Below are 12,128 nucleotides of genomic sequence, written 5' to 3' on the forward strand. Positions count from 1 at the left end.
CAAGTGAGTGTAGTTGTCCCCTTTTATTCAAGATGGTGTGGGTAAGTAACTGTTCCCTGAGCTTGATGGTGCAAGTCCTGAGGCTCTTGTACCTTCTACCTGATGGTAGCAGCGAGAAAAGAGCATGGTCTGGGTGGTGGGGATCCCTGATGAAGTGGAGAGGGAACGGATTCCAAATGTGAGGGGCTCAGCAGATGAAGTCACGATGGTTCAGCACATGAACACCTGAGACACTGGGAGTGCGGCACCGTGGCCTTTTTGAAGGGTGGTGGGACTGTGGAAGGAATAGGGAGAGGAAAGTACACAGAGATATGCGGAAGACTGGGAATTTTAACGTCAAACCTAGATCAGATATTTTACACAGGGGTGAAGGGTGAACCACTGATAAACAGGCTGGAACAAATCCAAAGGAGAACATTCAGAGGTGTGGAAAGGGCTGACTGATCACAACGGGTGGCCAGCTATACCAGCCATGGAAAGTAATGGATTCTTTAAAAAAATCAATAGTGAGAAAGAAGCTAAAGTGAAGGATGGTTGAAACAGTGACAAATCGTAGAGAGCACAAGTCAACAGGAGCATAGGCAACTCATGACAATGAAGTGAGTTATGGTGGGAGCTCAAACAATAAGCCAATGAAGCGTGTTATGAGTGGAGAGAGAAGCAGCAATTCCTTCCTAGGTCAATGTTCTTGAAATGGTCTGGCTGTATTTTTACTTGTATTAAATGACTGAAAAGCTGCTTCACCCAGAGGGGGTGAGAAGGTGGAAAGATGGCTGAGCAGATCAACTCAGATGCCCTTAAGAGTGAAATGGACAGTGTCCGCTTCTACTTGCTGAAATACTATGTACTGTACACGTTATGACTTCCAATCCTGCAGCTGTACAGAAACTCCATTCATCCAGCACACTCAGGACAGAGATAGTGCCAGACCAGCAGATTTTCCGGGCTATTGCCTACTCCTTTCTTAATATTCCAATACATGATTCATTCACCTTTTGTTTATATGGATGTATCCCAGAAACATCCCATTGATGCATTTCAAGCGAGCATAGGTAACAGCACCTGGCATTAGAAAGCATCACCTTTCAATGAGCTGCCGTAGACTTGATGGGCCAGATAGTCTCTTCCTATATCAGTGGTCCCCAACCTCCGGGCCGCAAAGCACGCAGGGGCGCAGTGGTAGCCGGAGCGCACCCAGCACATCTTTAAGAAAAAAGCCGAAATAAACAAGCTAATTAATTAGGTGCCGCCCAGAAGCCAGTCTTCATTAGAGGAACTGAGGTAGAGAGGGTCAATAACTTTAAATTCTTCGGCATTAAGGATCGACGTTTCTCTCTCTGAAAAGTGTCAAGAGGATCTGTCCTGGGACCAGCACGTAACTGTCATTACAAAGGGAGCACGGCAGTGCCTATACTTTATTAGAAGTTTGTGTAGATTCAGCATGTCACCTCGATCCTGACAGCCCAGTCTTTTCAGCCTGTCTGGGCTGACGTTTAAATTGACCAAACAATGGAACAGCTAAAGGTTCCAGCGCCCTGGAAAGAGGAGTGAACATCGCGTAGAGCAAGTGAAATCGGCAATCACCTCTGATCTGGGCCAATATTTATGTGCCAGGCGGCACCTAATTAATTAGCTTGTTTATTTCGGCTTTTTTCTTAAAGATGTGCTGGGTGCGCTCTGGCTACCGCTGCACCCCTGCATGCTTCGCGGCCTGGTATCGGTCTGCGGCCCAGAGGATGGGGACCACTGTCCTATATCATAAGAAGTTACCAGCAATGTGGTGACTATACAGTGCCTTCAGTGCCATTGACAATGGGGTGGATTCTTAGATAGATGTTTCTGTTTGTGGAAGAGAACAAAACTAGAGGCCTTACTATATGCTTGTTAGTAATAACTCTGATACAGCAGACCGGAGCAGTACTGGTTAACAAGGAGTGGTTAGAAATGAGTGCCACAGGAAATAATTGAGGTGAACATTATAGAGACGTTGGAAAAATACAGTATTGCAAACAAATACCAGGTAGTTACAGGAGATAATCAGACTATTCTGCTGAATTACACACATTGCTTCTCAGAGTCAGTCAGTTTCCTATCTGACTTAGTCAGATCTGCCTGCCCTTGTGGTATCCCTCTAAAACTTTCCTATTCATGTAGCTATGCAATTGTCTTGTAAAGTGCAGCCACCTCTACCAGTTCCTCTGGAAGCACATTCCATATCCCCACCACCCTCTGTGTGGGGAAAAAAAAATCAGCCCTTCAGATTTCCTTTAAATCTGTCCCCTCTCACTTCAGTTCTATGCTTTATAAGTTGAGACTCCCCGATCTTGGGAAAGAATATTGTGACCATTCACACAACATGCACTAAATGCTGGAGGAACCAGTAGGCCAGGCAGCATCCATGGGAAGGAGTAAACAGCCAATGTTTCAGGCCAAGACTCTTTATCAGGACTGGAAAAAAAGATGAGAAGTTAGAGCAAGAAGGCAGGGGAGGGGAGGAAGAAGAACGAGGTGGTAGATGACAGGTGAAACTGGGAGAGGGGGAATGGTAAGTAAAGATCTGGGAGGCTGACAGGTGAAAGAGATAGCCGAAGCACCTTGTTGTGTCCTCGAGCAAGGCACTTAACCACACATTGCTCCGGCATGTTAATAGGCCAGGTTGGTGCAGTATGGACAAGACAAGACAAAGGGCTGGAGAAGGAGGAATCTGATAGGAGAGCCGAGAAGACCATGGATGAAATGGAAGGGAGAACAGCACCATAGGGAGGTGATGGGTAGGTAAGGAGGTGAGGTGAGAGAGGGAAATGGGAATGGTGAAGTGGGGGGGGGGAGGAGAATCCTGTTTTTACTTATCACCTACCACCTTGTATATCTTCCTCCCTTCCCCCCACCTTCTTGCTCTAACCTCATCTTTTTTTCCCCAGTTTTGATGAAAGGTCTCGGCTTGAAACACCGACTGTTTACTCTTCTCCTTAGGCCTGCTGAGTTCCTCCAGCATTTTGTGCATGTTGCTTGAATTTCCAGCATCTGCAGATTTTGTCGTCTTTGTGCCCTTCATGGTCACCCTCAGAATTCTACACACCAGGGAAAAAAGTCCCAGCCATAAAACCAAGAGAGATAGGAAGAGAATTAGGCCATTTGCCCCATCAAGACTGCTCCATCATTCCATCATGGCTGATTTATTATCCCTTCCAACCCCATTCTCTTGCCTTCTTCTGTTAGCCTTTGATACCCTGATTAATCAAGAACCTTTCAACCTCTGCTTTAAATATACCCACTCACCTGGCCTCCACAACTGTCTGGGCAATGAAATCCACAGACTCACCACTCTCTGGCTAAAGAAATTCCTCATCTCTTTTCATAAGGAATTCTGGGGTTGTGCCCTCTGGTCTAACACTCTCCCACTATTGGAAACATCCTCACCACATCCAATCTATCTAAGCAGTTTAATATTCCATGGGTTTCAATGAGATCTCCCCTCATTTTTCTAAACTTTAGTGAGTACAGACCCAGTAGCAACCTTATGAATCTCTTCTGCATCCTTTCCATGTTAATAACATCCTTCCTATCCTCACCCCATTCTCCTTCATCTGATCTTTCCTCTTTTCTACCTGATGTGTTCATCCTACTCGCACGTGTGCCTTTTCTGTAGCCACTCCGTGTAACAGGCAGGAAAAGTGGGTCCTGTAATTGATGTTTGTTGAGAGAAAGTCAAAGGATAATTTATATGAGCCATAATCCTGAAGTTTAGGCCCAAAAATGGGTCACTGCAATGCCATGAATTTCATATAACACATTAAGCAGTTATTATTGGTTAAGTGCGGAGGCAAGTATATGCCATAGGAAGAGTCTGATTATGCTGTTCGTACCTTTGGATATTGTTTCACTGGGATCAGCACTCGCTCAGCAAGTTTAATGTTTTTGTTGCTGATAATATCAAGGTATTGCTTCTCTTCTTCCTTCTTTGTGTCGCTATCCTGGAATTGTTCAATTTCTGCAAAGAGATCAAAATACATCAAATTTAATGAAGAGTTTGGTAAGACAATTAGAATGTCAAACAGACAAATAACTTGCTGCTTTATTCAATGGTCAGCTAGTTATGCACATCTTCCAACTTTAGGGTACTCATTTGTGGTCCAATTCAGGTGTCAAAAAGGCCCAAAGGGGTAGAGTGAAACCACTTCGCCTGGCAGAGGAATGATAGTCGATGGTGTGGTGATGTGTTGACAGAGCAGAAAAAGCCGGACTTCAGACCATTAACCCGAAATGGTGGGTTGGGTCAGACAACGTCTGTGAATCCGCAAGTCCGCAGGAGGTGGTTGGAGGCCCAAGGTGGCAGGACTCTCCTGGGGTTGAGAAATGTGTGTGTGCGTGTGCGTGTATGGGTGGGTGGGAGGGAGGAACAGAGGCTTACTTTGCTGCTGTATTGCTGCTTGCGTTCGGTGTTACACTTACAGCGCCACACATCCATAGGATGCGTTGGTTGTTAATGTATTTCGCTGTATGTTTCCACGTGATAAATAAATGAATCAGAATCTGAAACCGACACGTTTCACTGTATGTTTTGATGTTTCGATGCACATGACAAATAACGCTAATCTTTACTCCCTGAAAGTCCAGCATACTCTTCATCAACCAATTTTATCTGGAAATAAATGCAACAAACAGCACAGATTTAGTCTATTCAGCTCATATTACTATGCCTTTATTGATCAACTATACAAGTCTCCTCCCAGTCTATCTCATCTCAGTGGATCATTCTAAACCATTTCCTTTCTCTCTGTACATGCCTAGTCCTCTTCTGGAGGACCTCCACTATCTGCCTCAACCACTTTCTGTGGTACAGCACCGCACATTCTAATTACTCTCCAACTAAAACACTTACTAATGGTCACCGGTTTTGGAATCCGCCCCCCCCAAACATTTCTAAAGGAAATGGGTCCAATCCGTTCAATCTTTCTCCGAGCTGGAATGTCTCTTTAAGAATCTCGATGGGGTATTTCCACCAGAGACACCATGTCTCATTGTTCATGTTGACTGCACAGAAATCTAATGGCTTATTCAAGTTTAATGCAACTTCACTTCTTCACAATTGTATAGCTTTTGTCAGCATCTGATCCGTCATGCTGATTTTAATGATTTATTTACCTGCATCCCAAGATCCCTTTCCTCTTTAATCTCATTCTTACTTTCTAACATATTTACCTATATGAAGTCCAGCTGATCTCAATATTGCTCATTCTCCAAGTCTGCCACCATTGCCTTGTGCTGTTGCAGATCTTCTCAGCACTAAGCACATTCTTCTGTTTATGAGCCTGCATAAGGTTACACTGGGAAGGCAGGAGAATGGGGTTGAGAGGGAATAATAGTCAGTTGTGATGGAATGGTGAAGCAGATTCGATAGGCCCGATGGCCTGGTGCAGCTCCGATGTTTTATGGTATTATATTAATCCCATCTTCTAGCAGTTAACCTGTAGCCCATAGCTAATTCATGTGTTTATTGAGACACCAATTAAATGCTGTCAGCATCTGTTCCCACCACTCTCTCTGGCAGTGCATTTCAGGTGCTCACAGAGCAGAAATAGTCCCCCTCACATCCCCGTGAAATCTCTTGCCCCTTACCATAGATCAACCTCTTCTAGTTTTATTCACCTCTGATGTGGTTGACAAGAACCCTCAGGAGAGATTTCCTGTGCAGTTTTATCAAAATGCTACCAGCATCAGACATACTGTAGGAGGACAATTAGGCTACTTGGCCTATTCAGTCTGCTCTGCTATTCAATCATGGCTGATTTATTTCCCCTCTCATCCTCTTTCTCCTGCCTTCCCCCATAACCTTTGATGCCCTTACTAATCAAGAACCTATTAACCTCCGCTTTAAATACACCCAGTGACTTGTCCTCCACAGCTATCCGTGGCATTGAATTCCACAGATTCCCCACCCTTTGGCCAAAGAAATTCCTTCTTATCTCTGTTCTAAAGGGACATCCTTGTATTTTGAGGTTGTATTCTCCACATCCCCTCTACCTAGACCTTTCAAAGTTCGATAGGTTGCAATGAGATCCCCCTCATTCTTCGAAACTCCAGTGAGTACAGGTGCAGAGCTATCAAATACTTATACATTAACCTGTTCATTCCTGGGATAATTTTCGTGAACCTCCTCTAGAGCCCCTCCAATTTCTTAGATAAGTCTATAAATGTTTATTATGTGTCTCTCATCTAAACCATCAGTGTAAATCATGTATGAGATGATCCCAGTGTAGACTGGAGAACACCTTCTTTCTACTTTGCTCCCATTTATTTCTCCAGCCAGAATAATTATCTGAGAGGTCAGTGGTGGAAAAGGTGAGCAGCTTCAATTTCCTGGGTGTCAACATCTCAGACACTACAACACATTGATGCAATCAGGAAGAAGTCACACCAACAACTCTACTTTGTTACGAGATTGAGGAGATTTGGTACAACAAAGATTCTTACAAATTTCTATAGATGTACAGTGGAGAGCATTTTGACAGGTTGCATCACACCCTGGTATGGAACCTCCAATGCATAGGATCATAAGAGACTGCAGAAGGTTCCAGGCTCAGCCAGCTCCATCACGGGCACAACCCTCCCCATCATCGATGACATCTCCAGGAGGCAGTGCCTCAAGGAGGCACCACCCATCATTAAGAACCTCCACCATCCGGGAGGTCTCTTCTTGTTACTACCATCCAGACAGGAGGTTCAGGTGTCGGAAGACAAATACTTAACATCTTAGGAACACCTTGTTTCCCAATACCATCAGATTTCTGAATTGTCCACGAAGCCATGAATGCTACCTTATTAATCCTTTCTTAAGCTGCTTGTTAATTTTTATGATTTCAAGGTTTGAAGTTCAAAGTAAATTTATTATCAGAGTATGTCACCATATACTACATTGAGAATCATTTTTTTGCAAGCATTTACAGGCAAAAAGAAATAAATAGAATTGTACGAAAAAGTATTCATCAAATACTGACAAAGACCAATGTGCTAAAGGCAAACTGTCCAAATAAAAATAGTACTGTGAACATGAGTAGGAAGGAGTCCTTGAAAGTGAGTCCATAGGTTGTACAATCAGTTTAGAGTTGAGGTGAGTGAAGTTATCCACACTGGTTCAGGAGCCTGATGGCTGTAGGGTAATAACATATTCCTAAATCTGGTAGTGTGAGATTTAAGGCTCCTGTACCTCCTGCCCAAAGACATTAGCAAGAATAGATCACGGCCTGGATGGCGGGAGTCTCTGATGATGGTTGCTGTTTCTTGTGGCAACAATCCATGTAAATATACGAAGTGGTGGGGAGGGCTTTGCTTTTGATGGTCTTATGTCTTTGCACTGTACTGCTTCCACAAAACAAGGTGGTTCACATCAGCTAAGCCATAGGTCAAAGAACACTACAGCACAGAAACAGGTCCTTCAACCCATCTAGTCCATGCCCAACTATTACTCCACCTAGTCCCATCGACCCGCACCTCCACATCCCACCCATCCATGTACCTATCCAAATTACTCTTAAATGTCGAACTAGAATTTTCATCCACCACTTCTGCTGGCAGCTCGTTCCACACTCCCACAACCCTCAGAGTGAAGAAGATCCCCCTCATGCTCCCCATAAACATTTCATCTTTCACCCTTAACACATGACCTATAATTATAGTCTTACCCAACCTTAGCGGAAAAAGCCTGCTTGCATTTATCCTATCTATTACCGTCAGAATTTTGTATACCTCGATCAAATCTCCCCTCATTCTCCTACATTCTAGAGAATAAAGTGCTAACTTACTCAACCTTTCACTACAAGTCTGGTGCTTAAATCCCAGCAACACCCTTGTAAATTTTCTCTGCACTCTTTCAATTTTACCGATATTTTTTCCTGTAGGTTGGTGACCAGAATTGCGCACGATATTTCAAATTAGGCCTCACCAAAGTTTTATACAGCTTCAATATAATATTCCACACCCTGTACTCATTACATTCATTTATGAAGGCCAATATGCCAAAACATTCATTACAACCCTATCTATGATGCTACTTTCAAGGAATTATGGATCTGTATTCCAAGATCCTTCTGTTCTAATGCACTCCTCAGTGCCCGACTGCTCACTATGCAAGTCCTACCCTGATTTGTCCTCCCAAAGTGCAACAGCTAACACTTGTTTGCATTAAATTTCATTTGCCATTTTCAGCCCATTTTTCCAGTTAGTCTAGATCTTCCTGCATGCTTTGATAGCTTTCCACGCTGTCCAGTACACCCCATAAATTTGCTGATCCAGTTTACTAACTGTTATTCAGATCCTTAATTTTAGATGACAAACAACAACAAACCCAGCACCGATCACTGCTGCACTCCACTCGTCACAGGCCTCCAGTCGGAGAGGGAATCATCCACCACCACTCTGTTTTCTCCTGCAAACCCAATGCCTAATCCAATAAACTACTTCATCCTGAATACCAAGCAACTGAACCTTTGTGACTAACCTCCTTTGTGGGACCTTGCCAAAAGCTTTGCAAAATCCATGTGGACAACTTCCTGGTAACGTTGTCGAAAAACTCATAGATTAGTTAGACATGTCCTACTGTGCACAAAGCCATGTTAATTATCTCTAAATAGCTCTTATCTATCCAAATACTTATAATTCTGGCTCCTTAGAATACCTTCTGATAACTTACCCTCTACTGATGTTAGGCTCACCATCTTAATTTCTGCACTAGCCTGAAAACAACGTGTCCCAATCCACACTTGCCTGAACCTTTCTGATACCATCAAAATTGGCCTTGCTCCAATTTAGAATCTCAACCCATGGACCAGACCTATCTTTTTCCATATTTACTTTGAAACTAATGGTACTGTGATCACTAGATGCAAAGTGTTCCCCTGCACAAACTTATGTCACCTGCCCTGTCTCATTCCCTAAAAGCAGATCAAGTATCACACTCTCTTGTTGGGAATTCTATGTACTGATTAAGGAACCTTTCCTGAACACATTAGACAAACCCTATCTCATCTGGTCCTATTACAGTATGGGAGACCCAGTCAATATGTGGAAAGTTAAAACCAACTACTATAATAATCTATGCTTCTTGCACCAGTCTGCAATCTCTCTGCAAATTTGATCCTCTAATTCCCATGGACTGTTCGGTAGCCTCTAATATAGTCCCATTAACATGGTCATACATTTCCTATTTCTCAGTTCCACTCAAAACACCTCACTAGACAAGTTCTCCGGTCTGTCTTGACTGAGCACTGCCATGACATTTTCCATGACTAGTAACACCACCCCTCCCCATTTAATCCTTCATACCCTTTTGTGTCTTAAACAATGGAACCCTGGAACATTGAGCTGCCAGTCCTGCCCCTTCTGCAACCGTCTCACTAATGGCTACAACATCATAATTCTAGGTATTGACCCACGCCGAGCTCATCTGCTTTTTCTTGCTTTGAACCTCAGAGCATTAGTCCCACCACGCTCAACTTTTCAGTTCCTGACTTTGTATGTAGGTTTAACAACATGTTTCCCCATCACCACCTCACTATCTGCTCTGGTTCCCACTCCCCTGCAACTCTAGCTTAAATCCCTTTCCCCCTCCCCCCACCCCACCCCACCCACGCGAAGCACTAGTAAACCTTCCCACAAGGATTTTAGATCCCAGCCTCCCTCCCCCAGTTCAGGTTCCTTCTGTACTTTCCCTGGAAAAGAACATAACGTTCCAGAAATCTGAAGCCCTCCTTCCTGCATCATTTGCTTCGCCACATGTTAAACCCTGGCACCGGGAGGCAACATACCATCCGGGAATCTCATTCTAATCCACAGAACATCCTGTCCATTCCCCTAGCTAACAAATCCCCTATCATCACAGTGTGCCTCTTCTAACCCACCCCCCCATCCCTTCTGAACCACAGAGCCAGACTCTGTGCCAGAGAACTGACCACTGTGGCTTTCCTCTGTTAGTTCAAACCCCCAACAGTACCCAAAGCTTTTACTGAGGGGGATGGCCACAGGCGTTCTCTGAACTGGCTGCCTATCCCCTTAACCCTCTTGACAGTCACCCAGTTACCTTTGTTCAGCACCTCGGTTGTAACTACGTTCCTGTATGTCCTGTCAATCTACCCCTCAGCCTCCTGAATGATCCAGACCTCATCCAGTTCCAGCTCCAACTCCTTAACACAGTCTGCAGCTGTTAATTGTCATTCAACCATACACAGGAATACAGCCAAATGAAACAGCATTCCTCTGAGACAAAAGGGCAATACACAGTAACAACAGTCACACACAGCACATATTACACAAATAGTTATGACAGCAGGAAAACATGTAGTTACAACAATAATAATATAAATGATAATAAAAATACAGCCAAGTTCTTGAGTGTCATGGCCGGTAGAATGATGACGTATGAATGTTGTCCTGGAGCCATGTTTCTGCAAGAACAAGGCACAGCAGTTTCGCATTTTGTGCAAGTTCAACCACAGACGAACACAATCCAGCTCGTCTTCCCGGGACCGAACACTGGAGAGCAGCACCGATGGAAAGAGCTAGGCCCCAACTCAGTGTGGAATCCAGCGACACATAGCCAGCTCTGGTCTATCCTTTGTTGGCAACCCCGAGGCACAGGACCCTCATCCGCGCAACAACCGGGGCAACACAGCTCCCCGTCAGTCTCTCCATTCAGACATACAGTATTCTACATTACCAATGTCCAAAAGGGTCTCGTGATCACAAGAGAAACATCCACCCCAAACACTTCGACTGTTTGTTGGCTCATGCACTACCCGAGTGGCTGAAACAGGCTGCAACATGGTGCACAAAAAGTCCAGCTCCATCATTATCTAGCAACTCGCTGGTGGGATACACATGCCATATTTGATGTTCTTGATGTCCAGCGGTGACTTGTAATCATAAAAAATACATAAAGGGATGAACAGTTGCACCTTTGTTTGGACCCAGAAAGGCCGCTGCGTCAAAACACACCCCCATCTTAACGGAAACTGAAGGCACTTCTTGCAGGTGTAGTAGTCAGGGACACTGGAGGTCCCCCTGCCTTCCCACACCCCAAAAGAGGAGCATGCCAGTGATAATATTTCAGATACTGATTCCGATTTTTCTCTTTCTTCTCTGCCTCCTGTAGCTTTAGTTAATGTGACTCTTCATTCATCTAACTTTCCCACTCCACATAGCATAGTCATCACCACGAGCCTCTGACATGGTACTTTATCCAAGGGCTTTGATAAATCCAAGTGTATGACATCTGTCATAGTTGACTGCTACCACTTCAAAGAGTTCCCCAGGATTAACTAGGCATAACATAGCCTTATAGAAATCATGCTCCCTATACAGTCATTACACTTCCTGCATCTACGTGGCCTTCAGTCACATATTCTGTAGAGATTACAATATCTTCCTACCATTATGTGAGACCAATTGCTCTATCCCTCAGGTTTTCCTCGTCCTCCCTTGCTATACGCAACAGACTTGGAAGTAATGATCTCAAATTATTAGCAACACTTTTTTGTTGCCATGAGGCCACATACAGAGGGAAAATTTCCTCTGAAGGGGTGGCTTTCAAAATAAGAGGATGCTGCTTTAATGGGACATACTTACCATTCTCAATGCAGACAGGGACCATACCACTGAATAGGGCAGCGTGTAGTTAGTTCTAAGTAACACATTAATTTAGTAACATTAGAAAACCTAATTTATCAAAAAAATCTAAAGGAATAAGGAAAGAGAGTGAGGAATAGACTAACAGAGATTAGAGTTACACTCTCAGTTATGTAAATTTCTTGACTATAAAGATATCAAGGTTCAAAGTAAACTTCTTATTAAAGTACATATCTGTCACCATATACAATCCCGAGATTCATTTTCTTGCAAGAAGTACAATGGAATCACAGAAAAGCTATTCACAAATACTGACAACCAACCAACCAACCTGCAAAAGGTTTACCCTTTTCCTAAAAAGGGGAGTGACAAACTAAAACATTTTAAACATGTCAACACACACAAAATGCTGGAGGAACCCAGCAGGTCAGCAGCATCTGTGGAGGTAAATGAATAGTTGATACAACAGCCTGAGACCCTTCATGATAAGAGCCACTAATCAGCCAGTG

At 43.8% G+C, this 12,128-nt stretch overlaps 1 protein-coding gene across 2 annotated transcripts in view; it reads right to left on the minus strand.

Moving 5' to 3' along the window:
• The window catches only part of khdrbs2 (KH domain containing, RNA binding, signal transduction associated 2), a 521,774-nt gene that overhangs the window by 370,529 nt on the left and 139,117 nt on the right, over positions 1 to 12,128 (minus strand). For both annotated transcript variants that reach the window (XR_010016971.1, XM_063040191.1), the window contains exon 2: positions 3,867 to 3,991. Coding sequence is in view for 1 of the 2 variants with exons in the window: in XM_063040191.1 (XP_062896261.1) it covers positions 3,867 to 3,991 (125 nt within the window). In the remaining variant the exon portion in view is untranslated. The remainder of the gene's footprint in view (positions 1 to 3,866; positions 3,992 to 12,128) is intronic.

Source organism: Mobula hypostoma, chromosome 2 (genome assembly GCF_963921235.1).
Source record: "Mobula hypostoma chromosome 2, sMobHyp1.1, whole genome shotgun sequence".
Taxonomy (NCBI): Eukaryota; Metazoa; Chordata; class Chondrichthyes; order Myliobatiformes; family Myliobatidae; genus Mobula; species Mobula hypostoma.